Source organism: Diceros bicornis, chromosome 28, assembly GCF_020826845.1.
Source record: "Diceros bicornis minor isolate mBicDic1 chromosome 28, mDicBic1.mat.cur, whole genome shotgun sequence".
In the NCBI taxonomy this organism is placed as follows: domain Eukaryota; kingdom Metazoa; phylum Chordata; class Mammalia; order Perissodactyla; family Rhinocerotidae; genus Diceros; species Diceros bicornis.
In genome coordinates this window covers 31,399,023-31,422,985 of record NC_080767.1, presented here as the reverse complement: position 1 = coordinate 31,422,985, position 23,963 = coordinate 31,399,023, and the positions used below count along the sequence as shown (strand labels likewise).

Below are 23,963 nucleotides of genomic sequence, written 5' to 3'. Positions count from 1 at the left end.
TCTGGATTGCTAGAAGTACCTGGCCTCAAATTGAACATTTATTTGGTCAAAGTCATTGATAAAAACCAAGTTTTCAAACTTCAAGGTCAATGCTCTTTTTTCTATTCAAAACCACCTCTGATGACCTCTGAGGGTGCCAAGTAAAAAATGGGTAGGAAGGAAGGTTACCTAATCATCTTTCAGATCATCTCTCAATTATGACATTCTATGTTGTTATTCCTTCTATGAGAGAATTCTGAACCTTAACTTTCTCATACCCATCTTCATATCTTTGTTCCTCAGGCTGTAGATGAAAGGGTTCAGCATGGGTGTCACTACTGTGTACATGAGTGTGGCAACCCGGTCCTTCAACACTGAGTACATGGACAGGGGTCTAAAATAGACATAGATGACACTCCCATAGAACAAGACCACTACGGTGAGGTGGGAGCCACAGGTAGAGAAGGCCTTCCACTTTCCAGCTGCAGACGGGATTCTGAGCACAGTAATGATGATTCGCAGATAGGAGAAGAGGATGCACAGGAAGGGGGTCACAATGACAGCCGGGGACTCAGTCATGAGCACAATCTGGTTGGAGGAAGTATCAGAGCAGGATAGCTTTAACACAGGCTGAGTATCACAAAAAAAGTGCTTAATGACATGGGAGGCACAGAAAGACAGGCGGGACATGAGTAGCACACGAAGCATGGAGTGCAGGTGGGAGATGGTGCAAGAAACCAGCAACATGAGGAAACAACGTCGTGGATTCATAACCACATCATAATTCAGGGGGTTGCAGATGGCTACCAGCCGGTCTATGCCCATAGAGGCCAGTAGGTAGCTGTTAGTGTTCCCTAAGACTATGAAGAAGTACATCTGAATGAGGCAGCCCACGTAGGAGATAGACTTTGTCTCTGATAGGAAATTCAGCAGCATCTTTGGCACAATGTCTGTTGTGAAGCAGATATCCGTGAAGGACAGATTGCTGAGAAGAAAGTACATAGGAATGTGGAGGCGGGAGTCAGAGTGGATGGCCAGGATGATGAGTACATTCCCTACCATGGTGACCAGGTACATGATGAGGAAGATGGCAAAAAGTGGTTTCTGTAGCTGAGGATTGGAAGAGATGCCCAGGAGGATAAAGTCTGATGTGCTGCTGCTGTAGTTCTTTATCTCCATGTCTCTGACATCCTGCACAGGGTTTGGAGAAGCAGTGGGAGAGATATGAAGGAGAATTTGATTAAGACACTTTCTTCACTAGCCTTCTACCTATACAAAAAAGTCCACTGTTATTTGTCAGGAGATTAAAGACTATTTACTTCAAGAAATGCAGTCATGTATCCTATAACACGAGGAATTGTCTGAGAATGCATCATTGGGCAATTTTGTGTTTGTGCGAATATCATAGAGTGTATTTACACAAACCTAGATAACCTAGGCACTACACATTTGGGCTATATGGTACTAATCTTATGGGACCACCCTCATATATGTGGTCTGTCATTGACTGAAACCTCATTATGTGGCCCATGACTGTATAGAGAAACAGGGAGTTATATCCAACAAGGGGAATGTTTAAAAATTCCAAGCTGCTTCCTGAATGAGAAACTAAAGTTTTCCCACATGTTCTTCGAACCTTCTATGTGGCATAATTTGTCCAAGTTCTTCTCAGTTCTCTTTCCAAAGACTCTTCTTCAGTTATTTCTAGACTAAATCCTTAGCCTCTTTTTATTCTTCTTTTAGGGTAAGAGGCTACTGGATCCCACCCTGAGTCAGGATGATTTCGTACAAAGAGTCCCAATGAATGAAGTCCTCTCCTACTCATAGGTGCAGAGGTGGTGGCAGTGGTAGTGGAGATAAAACAAAGGAGAGCAAGAGATTTAGTCAATGCTCTATGATACCTATGGAATTCAGATGAGACTTCATTAAGTACTCAGAGCAAAACATGCTTAATGTTTACCTGAGCATTTCTGTTTGTCTGACATCATCTGGAAACTAAAGTTATAAGTTTTTGGTTCAGAAATGCCACTCAAAATGAGAATATCACCCGTAATAGCCACTGTTACTGAGAATATTTCTTTAAATATATTAATGTTTTTGATTAAAATCTATGAAGTCCTTATATAAACATTCAAATATCATAGGAATATTGAACAATGTTATATATTAATTATATCTCAGTAAAGCTGTAAAAAAGTTCCTCTCAAATTAAAAAACTTCAAGAGCTGGCATTAGCCTCATGGCAGAGTGAGTTGTTACCTTTTTCTCTCAACCAGTTTTACATCCATTGACCAACAAAGACTCTCTGCACAACACACTAGAATGCCTGGGAGATCTATGAATCTATACATCTGAAGGTAGGTGGACTGGACTTCTAGTTGGCAGGGGAACTAGGGGAGCAACTTCCTCACTATCTCCTGGCAGTGGCGCTCCAGATGTGGATGTTCCTGGCAGTGGCGGTGGTGCTCTGACTTGAGTTTTTAAGGAGTACTCCAGTCGCACTGGTGGCAGAGGCTGCAGGAGGCACAGCAACACTCATGCCTTAGACTCTGCCCTCCTCCAGTGGTGGTGGTGGGTGAATCATATGATCTGAGGCTACAGGAAATACAGCCATGCTGGTGAACCAGCCCCCTCCTTCTCCCCAGGCAGAGGCCACTCTGAACCTGGTTTTCCAGCAGCAAGGTTTGCATCCAGATACAGATATAATGAGCAGGGGCAGTGGTGCCCTGACTTGAGATTTCAAAAAGGACACAGGTGATGCCACCAACCAAAGTCTGCAAGAGAAAGAACAGCATTTATGCACTTCCCCCTGCCCCTCCTCCAGCAATGGCAGGGGGCACCTGCAACCTGAGACTTCAGAAGCCACAGGAGAACACATTACCCAGCCCCTAGTGGGGGCAGCCCAGGCATTGACTTTACCAGCAGTGGGGGCTACATACAAGTCCACAAACTCATGTCAGTGACAGTGATACCCGTGAACTCAGTGCTCATGGCAGTGATGCTGCTAGCACCCCCAGGTAACCTGAGACTGGCAGTGCAGGTGGTGCAAAGGGCAGCAACACCTGAGCCTGAGGAGAGCCCGTGGAGAGGCAGTAGGGGAACATGAGACCCAGGTGCCCCAGAAGCAGCAGAAGTGCTCACAGCCTTGTGACCCTGGTGGTGACACCCAAGACTGCAACAACATAATAAGCAGCAAGGCACCAGCAACCTCGGAGGCACAAGTGGCACAAGGAAGGAACTGACAGTGCCTCTGGCAGAGGCAGTGGAAGGTGAAAGTGTAGGCTCTCAAATACAACCAGAAGCAGCTCAGAACAAAGTAACCAAAGCCTTGCCCAAATAAGATAGGTGTTTACTACCACAAATGTGCCATCAAAGGATCAACTTATCAAGCATCAGGAGGAACTACAGTAACATGGTAGAACAGAGAGAAAATGGCAACTCTCCAGAAACCAAACTTGAAGTCACTGGAGATTACAATTTAACTGACAGATAATTCAAAATAGGTGTCATGAAGAAACTCAACGAGTTACAAAAAAACTCAGAAAGACACTTCAGTGAGCTGAGGAACAAAATTAATGAACAGAATAAGTACTTCACCAAAGAGTTTGAAACTCTAAAAAAAAAAAAAAAAATACCCAGAAATTCTGGAGATGAAGAACACAATTAATGAGATGAAATATAAAGTAGAAAGCATTGGAAATAGAGCAGACCATAAGGAAGAGGGAATTAGTGAGCTTGAAGATAGAAATCTAGAAATGATTCCAGTGAAAGATGAGAGAGAACTAAGATTTTAAAAATATGAAGAAATTCTATGAGAAATATCTGACTCAATTAGGGAGCAGCATAAGGACAATGGCTATCCCACAAGAAAAAGAGAGGGATAAAGGATCAGAGAGCTTATTCAAATAAGTAATAGCTGAGAACTTCCCAAACCTGCGGAAGGAACTGGATATACGAGTACATGAAGCTAGTAGAACTTCTAATTGTCTCAATGCAAAAAGACCTTCTTCAAGGCATATTATATATTATATGAAAGCTGTCAAAGATCAATTACAAAGAAAGAATATTAAGGGTGGCCAGAGAAAAGAAAATCATTTACAAAGGAACCAGCATCAGGCTATCAGTGGATTTCTCAGCAGAAACTCTACAGTCTAGGAGAGAGTGCAATGATATATTCAAAATATTCAAAGACAAAAACTATCACTTAAGAATACTCTAGGGGCTGGCCCCATGGCGTAGCGGTTAAGTGCGCACACTCCACTACTGGTGGCCCGGGTTCAGATCCCGGGCATGCACCAATGCACCGCTTGTCCAGTCATGCTGAGGTGGCATCCCACATACAGCAACTAGAGGGATGTGCAACCATGATGTACAACTATCTACTGGGGCTTTGGGGAGTAAAAGGGGGAAAAAAAAGGAGGAGGAGTGGTAATAGATGTTAGCTCAGGGCCGGGCTTCCTCACAAAAAGAGGAGGATTGGCATGGATGTTAGCTCAGGGCCAATCTTCCTCACACACACAAAAAAAGAGTACTCTATCCAGCAAAGCTATCCTTCTGATATTAAGGATAACTAAAGGCTTACCCAGAAAAACAAAAGCTGAGGGAGTTCATTGCCACTAGACATGCCTTACAAAACTTTGAAAGGAGCACTCCTAACCCAAACAAAAAGACAAAGATTTACAAACCATTGAGCAAGGTGATAAATAGACAGAATCGTAAAACCTCTACTCTATATCAGAATAAGTGAGTAAATATTATAACATAAAGGCTAAAGGGAAAAGAAAGTATAAAAAATAACTAAAACCACTTCAGTTTGTTAACAAACTCACAACAGGAAAAATGATAATTTGTGACAACAAAAGCATAGAAGGGGAAGAGGAAAAAGATGGACCCTGAATAGGCTAATGGAGATAGGATGCTATCAGCAGGAAAAGGACTATCTCAACTGTGAGACCTTTATACAAACCTCATGGTAACCACACAACCAAAAATCAGAGCAGAGTCCTAAGACATAAAGAGGAAACTGAGAAAAAAAATCTCAGAAAACTACCAAACTGAAATGGCAGACAGACATACAATGAAAAAGAAACAGTGGATATATAAAACAACCAGAAAAAACAATAAAATAGCAGTACTAAGCCCTTATATATCAATAATGACTCTAAAGATAAATAGATTGAATTCACCAATCAAAAGACAAAGAATGGCTGGATAGATTAAAAAACAAGACCTGACAATATGCCACTTCCAGGAGACCAATGTCAGCTCTAAAGACAAACACAGGCTCAGAGTGAAGGGATGAAGATGATATTCCAAGCAAACGAAAACCAAAGGAAAACATGTGTAGCCATACTTACATCAGACAAAACAGACTTCAGCTAAAAAAGATAACAAGAGAGTAAGATGGAAATTATATGCTGGTAAAAGAGACATTCCACCAAGAAGACATTACATTTTTTTTTTATTGATGTTTTAATGGTTTCTAACATTGTGAAATTTTGGGTTGTACATTTTTGTTTGTCCATCACCACATATATGACTCCCTTCACCCCTTGTGCCCACCCCCCACCCCCACTGCCCTGGTAACCACAGTCCAGTTTTCTCTGTCCATGTGTTGGTTTATATTCCACATATGAGTGAGATCATACAGTGTTTGTCTTTCTCTTTCTGGCTTATTTCACTTAACATAATACGCTCCAGGCCCATCCATGTTGTTGCAAATGGGACGATTTTGTCTTTTTTTATGGCTGAGTAGTATTCCATTGTATATATATATATACCACATTTTCTTAATCCAATCGTCAGTCGAGGGACACTTAGGTTGCTTCCACTTCTTGGCTATGGTGAATAATGCTGCAATGAACATAGGGGTGCATAAGCCTCTTTGGATTGTTGATTTCAGGTGCGTTGGATAGATTCCCAGTAGTGGGATGGCTGGATCATAGGGCATCTCTATTTTTAATTCTTTGAGGAATCTCCATACCGTTTTCCATAGAGGCTGCACCAATTTGCATTCCCACCAGCTGTGTATGAGGGTTCCTGTTTCTCCACATCCTCTCCAACATTTGTTGTTTTTTGTCTTGGTGATTATAGCCATTCTAACGGGCGTGAGGTGGTATCTTAGTGTTGTTTTGATTTGCATTTCCCTGATGATTAGTGATGTTGAGCATCTTTTCATGTGCCTATTGGCCATCTGTATATCTTCCTTGGAGAAGTGTCTGTTCATTTCCTCTGCCCATTTTTTGATCGGGTTGTTTGTTTTTTTGTTGTTCAGTTGTGTGAGTTGTTTATATATTATGGAGATCAACCCCTTGTCAGATGTATGTTTTGCAAATATTCTCTCCCAGCTGGTTGGTTGTTTGTTCATCTTGATTCTGGTTTCATTTGTCTTATAAAAGCTCTTTAATCTGATAAAGTCCCACTTGTTTATTTTTTCTTTAGTTTCCCTAGTCTGGGTAGGCATGTCATCTGAAAAGATTCCTTTAAAACCAATGTCAAATAGTGTGTTGCCTATATTTTCTTCTATGAGTTTTATAGTTTCAGGTCTCACCTTCAGGTCTTTGATCCATTTTGAGTTAATTTTTGTGAATGGCGATAGCACATGGTCCACTTTCATTCTTTTGCATGTGGCTGTCCAGTTTTCCCAACACCATTTATTGAAGAGACTTTCCTTTCTCCAGTGCATGTTCTTAGCACCTTTGTCGAAAATTAGCTGTCCGTATATGTGTGGTTTTATTTCTGGGCTTTCAATTCTGTTCCATTGATCTGTGTGTCTGTTTTTGTACCAGTACCATGCTGTTTTGATTACTATTGCTTTGTAGTATGTTTTGAAGTCAGGAATTGTGATGCCTCCTGCTTTGTTCTTTTTCTTTAGGATTTCTTTAGCTATTCGGGGTCTTTTGTTGCCCCATATAAATTTTAGTATTCTTTTTTCTATTTCTGTGAAGAATGTCTCTGGGATTCTGATTGGGATTGCATTGAATCTGTAGATTGCTTTAGGTAATATAGACATTTTAACTATGTTTATTCTTCCAATCCACATGCATGGGATATCTTTCCATTTCTTTATGTCATCGTGGATTTCCCTCAATAATGTCTTGTAGTTCTCATTGTATAGGTCTTTCACCTCCTTGGTAAGATTTATTCCTAGGTATTTTATTCTTTTTGATGCAATCGTAAATGGTATTATCTTTTTGAGCTCTCTTTCTGTTAGTTCATTATTAGCATATAGAAATGCAACTGATTTTTGTAGATTGATTTTGTACCCTGCAACTTTGCTGTAGTTGTTGATTGTTTCTAACAGTTTTCCAACAGATTCTTTAGGGTTTTCTATATATACAATCATGTCATCTGCAAATAGTGAGAGTTTCACTTCTTCGTTACCTATTTGGATTCCCTTTATTCCTTTTTCTTGCCTAATTGCTCTGGCCAAAACCTCCAGTACTATGTTGAACAGGAGTGGTGAGAGTGGGCAGCCCTGCCTCGTTCCTGTTCTCAGAGGAATGGCTTTCAGTCTTTCCCCGTTGAGTATGATGTTAGCTGTGGGTTTGTCATATATGGCCTTTATTATGTTGAGGTACTTTCCTTCTATTCCCATTTTATTGAGAGTTTTTATCATAAATGGATGTTGTATCTTGTCAAATGCCTTCTCTGCATCTATTGAGACGATCATGTGGTTTTTATTCTTTGTTTTGTTGATGTGATGTATCACGTTGATTGATTTGCGGATGTTGAACCATCCCTGCGTCTCTGGTATAAATCCCACTTGATCATGGTGTATGATCTTTTTAATATATTGTTGTATTCGGTTTGCCAATATTTTGTTGAGGATTTTTGCATCAATGTTCATCAGCGATATTGGCCTGTAATTTTCTTTCTTTGTATTGTCTTTGTCTGGTTTTGGTATCAGGGTGATGTTGGCCTCATAGAATGATTTAGGAAGTGTTCCATCTTCCTCTATTTTTTGAAATAGTTTGAGGAGGATGGGTATTAAATCTTCTTTGAATGTTTGGTAAAATTCACTGGAGAAGCCATCTGGTCCTGGACTTTTATTTTTTGGGAGGTTTTTGATTACTATTTCAATCTCTTTACTTGTTATTGGTCTATTCAGATTCTCCATTTCTTCTTGGTTCAATTTTGGGAGGTTGTATAAGTCTAAGAATTTATCCATTTCTTCTAGATTGTCCAATTTGTTGGCATATAATTTTTCATAGTGTTCTCTTATAATCCTCTGTATTTCCATGGTATCCATTGTAATTTCTCCTCTTTCATTTCTAATTTTATTTACTTGAGCCTTTTCTCTTTTTTTCTTAGTGAGCCTGGCTAAGGGTTTGTCTATTTTGTTTATCTTCTCGAAGAACCAACTCTTTGTTTCATTAATCCTTTCTACTGTTTTTTTGGTCTCAATATCATTTATTTCTGCTCTGATTTTTATTATTTCTCTCCTTCTGCTGACTTTGGGCTTTGTTTGTTCTTCTTTTTCTAGTTCTGTTAGGTGTAATCTAAGGTTACCTATTAGGGCTTTTTCTTGTTTGTTAAGGTGGGCTTGTATTGCTATGAGTTTCCCTCTCAGGACCACTTTTGCTGCATCCCATATGGTTTGATATGGCATGTTATCATTTTCGTTTGTTTCCAGATAGTTTTTGATTTCTCCTTTAATTTCATCAATGATCCATTGGTTGTTCAGTAGCATGTTGTTTAATCTCCACATTTTTGTCACTTTCCTAGTTTTTTTTTCCTGGTTCATTTCCAGTTTCATAGCCTTATGGTCTGAAAAGATGCTTGTTATGATTTCAATCTTCTTAAATTTATTGAGGCTTGCTTTGTTTCCCAACATATGGTCTATCCTAGAGAATGTTCCATGCGTGCTTGAGACGAATGTGTAGTCAGCTGTTTTTGGGTGGAGTGCTCTGTATATGTCTACTAGGTCCATCTCGTCCAGTTTTTCATTTAAGTCTAATATTTCTTTATTAACTTTTTGTCTGGATGATCTATCCATTGCTGTAAGCGGGGTGTTAAGATCCCCTACTATTATTATGTTGTTGTTGATTTCTCCTTTTAGGTTTGTTAATAGTTGTTTTATGTACATTGGTGCTCCTATGTTGGGTGCATATATATTTATAAGTGATATGTCTTCTTGATGGAGTGTCCCTTTTATCATTATATATTTCCCTTCTTTGTCTCTCTTAACCTGTTTTATCTTGAAGTCTACTTTGTCTGATATGAGTATGGCAACACCTGCTTTCTTTTGTTTGCCATTAGCTTGGAGTATTGTCTTCCATCCTTTCACTCTGAGCCTGTGCTTGTCTTTAGTGCTAAGATGTGTTTCCTGAAGGCAGCATATTGTTGGGTCTTGCTTTTTGATCCATCCTGCCACTCTGTATCTTTTGATTGGAGAGTTCAATCCATTTACATTTAGGGTAATTATTGAAATATGAGGGCTGAATGTTGCTGTTTTGTCACTTATTTTCTGGTTCTTTTGCATTTCCTTTGTTTCTTGTCCCATTTGTTTTGGACTGCCAATTCAGTTTCGTTGTTCTGTCTTATGATTCTTCTAGTTTTATCTTTGTTTATCATATGTGGTTTTGCTTTGATTATTTGTTTAGTGGTTACCTTGAGGTTTGGGCAAAAAATCTTGTGTATGAGATAGTCCATTATCTGATAGCCTCCTATTTCCTTATACTAAGTCAATTCAGTCACTTTCCTCTTCCCCTTCTAAGTTGCTCTTGTTATACCTTATTCTATCTTGTGTTGTGGCTGTGTGTTTACAGTGATGAGGTTAAATTTATTTTTGGTGAATTTCTTCCTTTGATCTTTGAGTTTAGTATTTAAGTGGTTGCTAACCTATTCCGGTAAAGATCTACTATTTCTCTGATTTTGTCTACCTACTTTTCTCCTTCCTCCAAGCTTTGTGTTCCCTTTCTCTTCTTTTTTTCAGGCCTGAGGGCCTTCTTGAGTATTTCTTGTAGTGGGGGTCTCGTGGCCATGAACTCCCTTAGCTTTTGTTTATCTGGGAGAGTTACTATTTCTCCATCATATTTGAAGGATATTTTTGCTGGATAGAGTATTCTTGGCTGAAAGTTTTTGTCTTTCAGTATTTTGAATATATCATTCCAGTCTCTTCTAGCCTGAAAAGTTTCTGTTGAGAAATCCGCTGAGAGCCTGATGGGAGTTCCTTTGTACGTTATTTTTTGTTTTCGTCTAGCTGCCCTTAATATTGTTTCTTTGTCGTTGACCCTGGCTAGCTTTACCACTAGGTGTCGTGATGAAGGCCTTTGTCTGTTAATATATATAGGTGTCCTGTTGGCTTCGCTTACTGGTATTTCCTGCTCCTTCCCCAGATTTGGGAAATTCTCAGCTATTATTTCCTTGAATAGGCTCTCTGTTCCTCTTTCCCTCTCCTCTCCCTCAGGAATACCTATAATTCTTATGTTACATTTTCTAATAGAGTCAGATATTTCTCGGAGTCTTTCTTCATTTCTTTTTAGTCTTAGTTCTCTCTCTTCTTCCATCTGGAGTATATCTGTATTCCTATCTTCTAAAGTACTAATTCTTTCCTCCATATTGTCAGCTCTGTTCTTTAAAGATTCCAGATTCTCCTTTATCTCCTCCATTGTGTTCTTCATCTCCATCAGCACTGATTGGTTTTTCTTTATGATTTCAATCTCTTCTGTGAAGAAACTCCTAATCTCATTGAATTGTTTGTCTGTGTTGTCTCGTATTTCGTTGAGTGTTTTTATGATAGCTATTTTGAAATCTCTGTCATTTAGTTTATGGATTTCTGTGTCTTCGGGGTTGATTTCTGGGTGCTTGTCATTTTGTTTCTGGTCTGGTGATTTCATATATTTTTGCATTGTGGTTCCTGTGTTGGTTTTGATTTTCCTCATCCTGGAAGTCTCTGGTTGCAATTTCCACCTGCCGCCACTGTCTGGTGGTAAAGGGCTGTGTAGTCCTAGCCCCCTGCACTCTGCCCCAGTTTTTCTGCTGCAATCCGCAGTTTTTTTTTTTTTTTTTCCCGCTGCGATCCACGGGTCCAGTCCAGTTTGTTCAGGTCTGCCTCGGATCGCTAGGTCTGGTCGAGCTGCAGACTCCGGGTTGCGGGGAGGGGGGAGCTCTCTCTTTTGCCCTCTGGGTCCCTGACGTGGGAGGCTTCTCGTTTGCCCCTCTTTATCCGCTCTCTGGGGTGCTCAGATGTTGATGGTAGCCCTATGGCTCCTCTGAGTCCTCTGTGCGGGAGTTTCCCACTGGCTGAGAGAGCCCGAAGAGCTACAGTTTTCCCGCCGAGGGCCGCCCCTCCCCCCTCTCTGGGAGCCGCGCGGACCGGGATTGCTGATCTGATGGGGAGGGAGCGGAGTTCTCCTTACCTCTCCCCACTTCCTCTGGGGGCCCAGTACATTCCGCTCTCCGATGTGCGGCAGTGTGGATCCCTCCGCTCTAGGTTTTCACTGTCTGGGATTCCGTTGTTGGTCTGTGGCTGTTGCTTTTGTTGTATCTTGTGGGGGAAGAATTCACGGGAAAGCTCACTCCGCCATGATGCTGACGTCACTCCGACATTACATTCTTAATATATATGCACCTAATATAGGAGCACCCAAGTATACAAAGCAACTATTAACAGACCTAAAGAGAGAAACTGACAGCAACACAATAATAGTAGGCGACTTTATCACACCACTTACAACAAAGGATAGGTCATCCAGACAGAAAGTCAACAAGAAAACATTGGCCTTAAATGAAATACTAGATCAGATGGACTTAATAGATATATATAGAACATTCCATCCCAAAGCAGCAGAGTACACATGCTTCTCAAGCTCAAAAGGAACATTCTCAAAGATAGACCATGCATTGGGAAACAAAAGAAGCCACCTTAAATTTAAGATTAAAATCACATCAAACATCTTTTCTGACCACAGTGGTATGAAACTAGAAGTCAACTATAAGAAGAAAGCTGGAAAAGTCACAAATATGTGGAGGGTAAACAACATGCTACTGAACAACTATTGGAAGAATGAAGAAATCAAAGGAGAAATTGAAAAATACCTGGAGACAAATGAAAATGAGAATACAACATACCAAAACTTATGGGATGCAGGAAAAGCAGTATAAAGAGGAAAGTTTTGGGCCGGCCCCGTGGCTTAGCGGTTAAGTGCACGCGCTTTGCTGCTGGCGGCCCGGGTTCAGATCCCCTGGGCGCGCACCGACGCACCACTTCTCCGGCCATGCTGAGGCTGCGTCCCACATACAGCAACTAGAAGGATGTGCAGCTATGACATACAACTATCTACTGGGGCTTTGGGGGGGAAAATAAATAAAATCTTTAAAAAAAAAAAAGAGGAAAGTTTATGGTAATACAGGCCTACCTGAAAAAACAAGAAAAATCTTAAACAATCTAACACTACACCTAAAAGAACTAAATAAAAGAGAACAAACAAAGCCCAGAGTCAGTAGAAGGAAGGAAATAACAAAAATCAGAGAAGAAATCAATGAAATGGAGACTAAAAAAATTAATAGAAAGGATCAATGAAACTAAGAGCTGGATCTTTGAAAAGATAAACAAAACTGAGAAACCTTTAGCTAGACACACTAAGAAAAAAATAGAGAAAGCTCAAATAAATAAAATCAGAAATGAAAGAGGAGAAATTAAATCACATACCATAGAAATACGAAGGATTATAAAAGAATACTATGAAAGCTATATGCCAGCAAATTGGATAACCTAGAACTGGATTCTTAAATCATACAACCTCCCAAAACTGAATCAAAGGTAATAGAGAATCTGAACAGACACCAATCCAAGTAAAGAGATTGAAGCAGTAATCAAAAACCTCCCAAAAAACAAAATTCCAGTACCAGACAGCTTCTCTGGTGAGTTCTACCCAACATTCAAAGAGGATTTAACACCTATCCTTCTCAAACTCTTCCGAAAAATTGAAGGGGCTGGAACACTTCCTAACTCATTTTATGAGGTCACTCTTAATCTGATAACAGAACTGGACAAAGACAACACAAAAAAGGAGAATTATAGGCCAATATTGCTGATGAAAATAGATATAAACATCCTCAACAAAATATTAGCAAATCGAATACAACAATACCTTAAAAGGATCACACACCATGATCAAGTGGGATTTTTATCAGGGATGCAGGGATGGTTTAACATCCACAAATCATTCAATGTGAAACACCACATTAACAAAATGAAGAATAAAAATTACATGATCATCTCAACAAATGCAGAGAAGACATTTGACAAGATTCAACATCTATTTATGATAAAAACTCTCAATAAAATGGGTATAGAAGGAAAGTACCTCAACATGATAAAGGCTGTGCTTGACAAACATACAGCCAACATCACACTTAATGGTGAAAAACTGAAAGCTATTCCTCTGAGACCAGGAACAAGTCAAGGCTGCCCACTCTTGCCACTATTGTTCAGCATAGTTGTGGAAGTCCTAGCCAGAGCAATTGGGCAAGAAAAAGAAATAAAAAGGATCCAAATTGAAAAGGAAGAAGTAAAACTGTCACCACTTGCAGAATACATGATTCTATACACACAAAACCCTAATGAATCCACCAAAAAACTATTAAAAATAATTAAAGAATACAGTAAATTTGCAGGGTACAAAATCAATATACAAAAAGCGGTTGCATTTCTATATACTAAGAATGAACTAGCAGAAAGAGAAATCGAGAATACAACCCCATTTAGAATCACAACAAAAAGAATAAAATGCTTTGGAATAAATTTAACTAAGGATGTGAAAGACCTATACACTAAAAACTATAAGACATTATTGGAAGAAATTGAATAAGACATAAAGATATGGAAAGATATTCCGTGCTCATGGATTGGAAGAATAAATATAGTTAAAATGACCATATTGCCTAAAGCAGTCTACAGATTCAATGCAATCCCAATCAGAATTCCAAAGACATTTTTCATGGAAACAGAACAAAGAATCGTAAAATTTATATGGAAACAACAAAAGACCTCGAATAGCCAAAGCAGTCCTGAGGAAAAAAAAAAAAAAAGCTGAAGATGTCACACTCCCTGAATTCAAAGCTATGGTACTACAAAGCTATAGTAATCAAAACAGCATAGTACTGGCACAAAAACAGACACACATATCAATAGAACAGAAGTGAGCGTCCATAAATAAACCCAGACATCTACGCTCAGCAATTTTTTTTTTTTTGTGAGGAAGATCAGCCCTGAGCTAACATCCATGCCAATCCTCCTCTTTTTGCTGAGGAAGACCGGCCCTGAGCTAACATCTATCTTCCTCCTTTTTTTCCCTTTTTTCTCCCCAAAGCCGCAATAGATAGTTGTATGTCATAGCTGCACATCCTTCTAGTTGCTGTATGTGGGACGCGGCCTCAGCACTGCTGGACAAGCGGTGCGTTGGTGCGTGCCCAGGATCCGAACCCGGGCTGCCAGTAGCAGAACGCGTGCACTTAACCGCTAAACCATGGGGCCGGCCCCTATGCTCAGCAAATTTTTAACAAAGGACCAAGAACATACAATGGAGAAAGGAAAGTCTCTTCAATAAATGGTGTTGGGAAAGCCGGACAGTCACATGCAAAAGAATGAGAGTGGACCATTATCTTTTACCATATACAAAAATTAACTCAGAATGGACTAATGACTTGAATGTAATACCATAACATTATAAAACTCATAGATGAAATGTAGGCAGTATGTTTTTTGACATCGATCTTAGCAGTATCTTTTTGAATACTATGTCTCCCGAGGGAGGGGAAACAAAAGAAAATGTAAACAAATGGGACTACATCAAACTAAAAACCTTCTGCATGGCAAAGGGAACCATCAACAAAATGAAATGATAACAGAACTGGGAGAAAATTTTGCAAACCGTATATCCGATAAGGGGTTAATATCCAAAATACGTAAAGAACTCATGCAACTCAACAACAAAAAAAACCAAACAACCTGATCAAAAAATGGGCAGAGGATATGAACAGACATTTTTCCAAAGAAGATATACAGATGGCCAACAGTCACATGAAAAGATGTTAAACATCACCAATTATTAGGGAAATGCAAATCAAAACTACAATGAGATATCACTGCACACCTGTCAGAATGGGTATTATTATAAATAGGAGACATAACAAGTGTTGAAGAGGATGTCTCAAAAAAGGAAGACTTATGCACTGCTGGTGGCAATGTAAATTGGTGCAGCCACTATGGAAAACAGTATGGAGATTTCTCAAAAAATTAAAATTAGAAATACCTTATGATCCAGCTATTCTACGTCTGTGTATTTATCCAAAGAACATGAAAACACTAATTCAAAAAGGTATGCATCCCTGTGTTCATTGCACCATTATTCACAACAGCCAAGACTTGGAAGCACTCTAAGTGCCTATCAATGGATGAATGGATAAAGATGTGGTATATATAGATATACAATGGAATGGTACTCAGCCATGAAAAAAGATAAAATCATGCCATTCAGACAACATGAGGGTATTATGCTTAGTGAAATAAGTTAGACAGAGAAAGATAAATGCTATATAATTTCACTCATATGTGGAAGATAAACAAACATTAGATAAGGAGAACAGATTGGTGGTTACTAGAGGGGAAGATGTTGAGAGGGGGAAGAAAGGAGTAGAGGAGCACATATGAGTGGTGATGGATGGAAACTAGACTTTTGGTGATGAACACGATGCAGTCTATACAGAAGCCAAACTATAATTATGTACATCTGAAATTTACGTAATCTTTTAAACCCGTGTAACCTCAATAAAATTTAAAAAACATTCACCGCACCTGTAATAACACTCCAGGGGAATTTTTAATGGGACCTGAGAAGGTCATTCTAATATTCCTCTGGAGGAATAAATGGCTAAGGAAAGAAGATAATTTTTAAAAAATTAGAATAGTGCCAGAGAACTTTTCTAACCTACAATCACAGCATATAATAATGACAAACAGTAAGATAATTATACACAGAGAAAAACACATCCAAGGAGCAGCATAAAGAATTCTGTATACCTGTATTTATATTGTACATAGGTTGTGATCTATATGGAACTTAATACATAATAAATATTTATTTCATCACAATGGAGAAAGGATGGACTATAAATAAGGGATATTTATGACAATTGGCTGAATATTTGGAAAAACTAAGGCTAAATTTCTATCCAAGCCACACAGAGAAATAAAACCCATTTAAATGAACAGTCTAAAAGTAAAAAATATGAACCATAAAATAAGTATTAGCTTACAATAAGGAGGATATTTTTATGATCTGAAGATGGAAATGCCATTCAAAGAAAGAAAGAAAATGTAGAGGCAAGAATGAAAAATACTGTACTCAAAAATGTGAAAATGACACCAAAATAGAGCATAAGGAAAGCTAAAATATAAATTATTGGCTCAAGGAAAATATCTGAAACACATTTACCAGAGAAATCTCATGAGAAGATGTTCAATCTCATTGGTAATCAGAAAATATATATTAGATTGAAGTACAATTTTCACCCATGAGGTTGTCAATAAAATTTTTCGACAATATCCAAAAGGAAAAAGACCCTTATATTAACTGGTAGTGAGAGGGTAGTCAGTGTAAACCTTTTGGTAGTCTCTCTCAGATTTGAAAATCTACATCTCCTTATACAATAATTCCACTTATAGGAATCTATCCTTTAAAGATAGTGATATGCGTATAGAACAAAGATATGTACACGCATTGTCATTGTAGCATTACTTATAACGCCAAACAAAGCAACATAAACAAATGAACAACCCACAGAGCAAGCAATCAAAATATCCGCAAATAAGTGAATTATTAAAACCATTTATAGTGCATTCTCATGACTCAGTATCATGCAGTCTCTAAAGAAACAAGATGGTTAATGTTAGCCAACATCTATTAGCACTCAATATATGTCACACACTGAGGTAAGTGCTTTGAATGTCTTCTATTATTTTCCTCTCTCCGAATTTAAAACATAGACACTATTATTATCCATATTTTACAGATAAAAAATAGAATTTCGCAAAGTGAAATAACTTACCATGTCCCACAGGTAGTAATTGGCAGAGCTGGTATTTGAATTCAGGCATCTGATGCCAGAGAAACTATTCATTGCTAAGGCATGCTGTCATTGTGACAGTACTGTCTACGATATTTGTTAAGTGACCAAATCAAGTCGCAGAGCAATGCATACAGAATAATCCCATATTTGTAAAGAAAATATGTCCTTTATATTTGTGTTTATTTGGTGTGTGTGTTTATCTGTGTGTCATTGCCTTCTGAAGTGAGATTGGAGGGATGGAGTGAGGTGTTCCTTCCATATTTGACTTTATATTGTTTCCTTTACAAACTAAGGGACACATATTTCTTTGTGTTAATTTTCTAGATAAAAAGGTGAAAGTTCCTTATAATTCCTCTTGCCAGAGAACTAGAGTTGTGTGCATATTTTAAAGTTTTTCTTTTCTGCCTAGTTCTATATACGTATTATATTGAGGAATGGGGTCATACTATCCATAATGCTTTTTCTCCCCCACAGACAGTGTTACAATGGATATTTTACAGTATCCCTTTTATCTGTGGTTTCACTTTCGGGGGTTTCAGTTACCCATGGCCAACCATAATCCAAAAATATTAAATGGAAAATTCGAGAAAGAAACAATTCATAAGGTTTAAATTGCATGCCGTTTGGAGTAGCTTGATGAAATGTCGCACCACCTGGCTACTATGCCTGGGAGACTAATCATCCATTTGTCCAGAATATGCAGCTGTATTTTCTGCTGTTAGTCACTTAGCAGCTCTCTGCATTATCAGATCACTACTGGGGTATTGCAGTACTTATATTAGTAATCATTGACATCGTGAGCTCCTGATATCCAACCATCTCCACTGCTGTGATTCAATGACTCTCCTTTTGAAATATCATCAGAAGGTCAATAGTAGCCTAAAGCTATGTCACGATGCCTACATCATTCACCTACTTCATCTCATTACATAGGCATTGTATCATCTCACATCATCACAAGAGGAAGAAGGGGGAGACCAATACAGTAAGATATTTTGTGGGAGATAGACCATGTTCATACAACTTTTATTACAGTATATAGTTATCATTGTTCTATTTTATTATATTGTTATTAATCTCTTACTGTGCCTAATTTATAGATTAAACTTTATCACAGCTATGTGAATAAGAAAAAACATAATATATACAGGGTTCAGTACTATACACAGTTTCAGACATCCACTGAGGGTCTTGGAATGTATTTCCTGTGGATAAGGGGGGACTAGTGTATATATCTATATATTGCACTCATGAGAGAGTTTCTATGGTATAGAATACATTTTGAGATATGGGATGCGAGCTGGAGTTTATGAACATTTGAAAATTTTAATAGATACTCCCAATCTGAGCCAGCTATGCTCCATCCCACTCCTTGGCAACGTATTCATTTGACTCTATGGACTCTTTTCCCATTTCCTTCATTGTGTCTTTCAGCCTTACTCCTGGGATTTTGTTTTCTCTGGTGGTGAAGGGCTAGGTGATCCTGTCAGGCTTGAACCTGGAATCCGCAGATCTGTGTGATATTTCTCAGGGGCAGTGCTTAACCTTCTTCCCATTTAGCTGAATCTGATAACACTGTATAATTCCTCACGCCTTGGGGAGGCTATTTCACCTCAGTATACCCATCAATAAGATGAGGGTGGCTCTACTTTCTTCCCCACCTACTCCTGCATTTGGAGACTCAAATGACTGGTGACATACGCGTATACCCCTGATTCTATCACCACATCAAACTGTATGCATTAAATATGTTCCGTTTTTTGTATATCAATTACACCTCAATAAAGCTGTAAAAAACAACAACAACAACAATAACAAAGCATTGCAGAGCCCGGAATGTTTGCAGATTTTATCTACATAGATAATACATAGATAATGATTAGAAGACTCTGTCCATTTGGCCATTCCTGAATAATTTTCAAAGGTAGACCTGAAAAGAATGAAATGATTTTGACTGCAGTTGGTTGAGCAGTCTCATAGATGAAAGTCAATTCCACTTACTTGCAATACCTGTTCATTGCCCCCACAGCACAGTTGGAGGTGGCACACACCTGTTATCTGATGCCAGATAATACCTTGCTTATCCTGAGACTTTGAGGTGAAAATGTGATGTTAGTAGATGAGAGTAGCAGAGTTCGGGAAAGAAGAGCTGTGCCTCCTCCCCAAATGTTTAGCCTCTCTTTCTCATGGCTGTTGGTTTTGTATGACCCACACAAAGTGGAGGTAGAATGATATTTTATCAAGGCTTTTTGATGATTTAAAAGAAGCATGGAGTTTTGATTCACAATTTAAGAGTAAAAATGGGAGCACTTTTCTTAAAAAAGCACAATTAGGATAACTTGATTGGATTATGTGGCTTCTTAAGTTTATTATGAATTACATACATTGTTTCACCACCTTCCTGTTATTTAAATAAGATAATGTTTGCAAACACATTTTTACATGATATAGCACTATGTAAATGACAGTTATTATGATTAGCAATGAAACATTTTGCATTACTAGCTAAAAATTTGACAGTTGAGTGAAAGAGTTTGGTAAAGATATCTAGAGATGGTTAATATTTTTGCTGATACAATAAGCTAGAGAAATGACATTTTAATGGTGGGTTTGTCATTAGTTAGTGGTAGGGAAGGATCATCAGCAACTGGGATCCTATCTAGGACTTTGAGATCACACTACCCTACCTTAAAGGATATTTACTCACCTCCTTCATAGATGGGAAATAGAGACTATTCTTCTACTTCTCCACTTTCTATGCTGGAATTTTCCACTTCGTGGACATTTATCATTTTAGGTTGGTTTTCTCTTCATTGCTTCCTCACCACTTATGCAAGGCCCTTCTCTAGCTACCCACTCACACGAAACCAGGAATTAAAACATAGAGCACAGAATGCACCTCCTAAAGAGAATGTAAAAATCTGGATGGGTAATACACTGGTGGAAAGCTATCCATCATCCAAGCACTTGCTCCCCTGAATGAGCAAGGCCAATTGAGAAGTGACTAAACTAGAAAAACATTCAGCTAACCTTTACTGGACAGGTCCTGTGCTTAACACTTGTCTCATTTAATCTTCAGGGTAGTAGTATATCAGTAGCATTATTATCCCCTTTTATAGATAAAAGACTGAAATTTAGAGATCCATACAGCTGGTAAGTGGTATATCTGAGACTCAAACCCAGGTATGTCTGATTTCAAATTGTGTGTTTTAAACTACTCTACCATACTTCTTCCCGGAACCATACACATGTGGTTGAGAACTAGCTGGCATGTCCTCTGCAAACAGAAGTCCTCTTACTGCCAAGTGCCTTAAGCCTCCTTGCTGATCCACTCCTCCTTCTCCATCCTTTGCTCCCACATATTGGGGTCTTTTCAATCTCCTTCCACTCTACTCCCATTTCTGCCCCCCAATCCACAACAACATATGCTCTCCTTTCTTCCTTGCCTTCAGAGGAAAAGGTTGTAAGATACTTTGGACTTCACTCAGTTAGATTCTGAGAAAACAACAGCTCTCTGCTTTTGCAGCATCAGTAACTGACCTTAGAATCCCTCCTGGGTCCAGAATTTTATGAATTCTAGCTTCTCCCTGTCTACCCTCTTTCCACTTCCAGCAGTAAGACAAACGGGTATGTAGTACCCTCAAACAGGTGTGTCCTGTTTGTGATTCTGCAGGGCCTTTTCAGGCCAGACCTTCTCTTTTCTCACCTCTCTGAAATCTCTCCTTTCTGCCTAGTTTTCTTCCTCTATTTTACTATAGTAAAATAGTTTACTATAGTTTACTTCTATATCAGATTAGAGCTTTACCTAGCCCTTCCCAGTTGTTGAATTCTAGATATCAAGGCAAGTGGACATTTAAAGTATGCCCATTGGAATTCTTTTTTTGAATAATTGTCTTCCTTCTGTCTCAACATGTCTTTAGACTGCATCTGATTGATCAGAGGCGCTTAACGTGGGACTTTACTGAAGCTAGTTTCTTGTATTCTTCTGCTGAACTGGCAATGCCTCACCTAGATGTCTCCTAGCAGAGACACTGACATCATTGCAGCCCCTTCCCACGCGTGTTCTGAAACCTGGTGCTACAATAGCTAGCATTACTTAGTGACGACACTGCTCTAGGAACTTGACATACATTAAGTCACTTAGTCTTTACAGAACCTGTTTTTATAGATAATTAAAGTGAGGTACAGGGAATTGAAGTGACTTGTCTAAGTAAGCCCAGCTCGACGGTGGTGGAGTCCAGCTTGGGAATATGTGCTCTTGTTTTTTTTTTTTTTTTGGTGTGTGTGTGTAAGGAAGATCAGCCCTGAGCTAACATCTGATGCCAATCCTCCTCTTTGCTGAGGAAGACTGGCCCTGGGCTAACATCCGTGCCCATCTTCCTCCACTTTATATGGGATGCCGCCACAGCATGGCTCGACAAGCAGTGCATCGGTGCACGCCTGGGATCCGAACCGGCGCACCCGGGCCGCTGAACAGTGGAGCGCGCGCACTTAACTGCTTGCGCCACCGGGCCGGCCCCGGGAATATGTACTCTTAACCTCTACATTATCCCATCTTTCTTATTCACTTGTTTTTGGCTTTTGAGATGGAGAGAAGAAGATAGGATCAGGACGCGGGGGGATGATCACATAAAGATGTTGACTCCACAGTCTCTCTCTTCAAAGATGCCACAGTATGCCTACCTGTGGGCTTGACAGAGGAGATTGAGGATCCTGATCAGGCTTGGGGTCCTGCCAGAGGGTTATGATCAGCTCTGAATCTTGAGGAAGGAGGCAGTGTAAAGTGTACATCTAGCTTCAGAAATGTGCTGGTTCTTTTCTTTACCTACAAAGGGAGTTGATGTTAGAAAGGGAGACCCAAGGGCCTGTGTTCTCCACAATTCAGAGCCCCCGGGGGGATTGTTCCTGCAGTTTTCCCAGGAGAGGAGAACATCACTGATGCCCTCTGATCTCTGTGCTCAGGAGCCTCAAGGAAACCCAGGCTACAAACGTGCAGCCTCTGATACCCAGGAAGGGAATTAGGGCCACGCAGCAGCTGCAGTGGAGGTGTGTTCGTGCAGGTGTATGTGAACTATGTACATGTCTGTGTTCATACACAGATATGTATTCTCTGTATATGCATGTGCTCCTGTGCATGTCTGTGTGTAGGCTTATTTATGCCTGCCTGGAAGGAGAGGTGATGGCCTCTGAAACGTGTGGTTCCGTCTGCATGTATGACTATATCTAGGTGCAGGTGTAGAGCTACGGGGAAGGGTTTAAAGTACAGGCTCTGGAGCCAGACTGAATAGATTGAGGTTCTGGCTCTGCCTCTCACAAACTGTGTGAGCTTTTTCAATATTTAACGTCTCTGAGTCTTACATTGTTTTGTTTCCTCTCTTAAACCTTGTATTGCTTCAATTTCTTAAGCCAGACTACTTGCATTTGAATCCCTTTTCCACCAGTTATTAAATGAGTGAATTTGGGCAAGATATTTAGCTTTATGAACCCAAATTGTTCCCATGTATAAATGGCATAGAAATCACAATTTTAGATATATTTTTTTATGCTTTTTCCTTTTCAATAGACTTTATTTTTTAGAGCAGTTATGGGTTCACAGCAAAATTGATCAGAAAATACAGAGAGTTCCCAGATAGCCCATACCCGTGTACACACACAGCCTTCTCCGTTGTCAACATTCCCCACCAGAGTGATACATTTATTATGATTGATGAACCTAGGTTGACACATCATTACCCAAAGTCCATGGTTTACATTAGGGTTCACTTTTGGTGTTGTACCTTCTATGGGTTTTGACAAATGTATAGTGACACCACTATAGTGTCATAGAGAATAGTTTTGTGGCACTAAATATCCTCTGCGCTTTGCCTATTCATTCCTCCCTTCCCCTAACCCCCTGGCAAGCACTGATCTTTTCACTGTCTCCATAGTTTTGCCTTTTCTAGAATGTCTTATGGTTGGAATTGTATATCATGTAGCCTTTTCAGATGGATTCTTTCATTTAGTAATATACATGTAAATTTTCTCCATTTGCTTTCATGGCTTGATAGCTTATTCCTTTTTAGTGTTGTGTAATAGTTTACTGTCTGGATATATCACATTTTGTCTAACCATTCGCCTACAGAAAGATATATTTTTTTAAGTAGCTACAGAAGATTTTATTGTTACAGAGGGAATGCAAAAAATTTATTCTGCCACCTGACACAGTCTTCTGTGTTGTGTATGCTGCTTGAGTTTACAAACACTGCCTCTATCTCACAGTCCAACCCTTACAGCAACTTCTAGAGGGACCCATAAGGAGGTCCTTTGTCCCACTTAACAAGTGAGGCTGAATGGTCCTCTGACTTGCCAAGGTCACAGTTAGGGTGGGGCTGGATGGGGCCCTGGTCTTATGCTTCCTTATCTGGTTCTTGACTCTCAGGTGGCCTCTGAGTTATAGCAGCAGCTACACCACCTCCCTAACCAGGGGCAGGTGTGGTGGGTTAGGTCATGGCCCGAGGTGGATGGATTCCATGAGAGGAATCTAAAAAACTAAGGCATTCTAGTGGGAATCTGAAAGCTGACCACAGTGAAAGAGGCTTGGAACCAGGTTCCCAGTATCTTTACACCAGGGGGACCTAGCGAACTTCACCTTCATCTTTTGAACTTCTTCCCTCCGTGGAGCCCTGGTTGTTCCTGTTTCTGTGCAGCAAGTCCAGGGTTACATATGATGCAGATCAGTAGGGCCCTAGCTCAGATGAACTTTGTTTCTGGCTACACTGATAAGAGTTCCTTTATGGTATGCATCTGGAACTCCTGATGCATCCATAGAAAACTGCTCTCAGAACACTTCTCCTGTCCAGGGATGCATTGGCTCTGGACAAGCTGAGTAGTGTTTGTGGTTATAAGTCCTGCACTGGGTTCGAGCCTAA

At 39.5% G+C, this 23,963-nt stretch overlaps 1 protein-coding gene across 1 annotated transcript; it reads right to left on the bottom strand.

Annotated features, from left to right (window-relative positions):
- Window positions 1–222: 222 nt before the first annotated feature.
- Window positions 223–1,256, bottom strand: LOC131393735 (olfactory receptor 1L4-like). The gene has a single exon (XM_058524776.1). The coding sequence runs from the start codon at window positions 1,156–1,158 to the stop codon at window positions 223–225; it is 936 nt and encodes a 311-aa protein (XP_058380759.1). The 5' UTR covers window positions 1,159–1,256.
- Window positions 1,257–23,963: the final 22,707 nt, after the last annotated feature.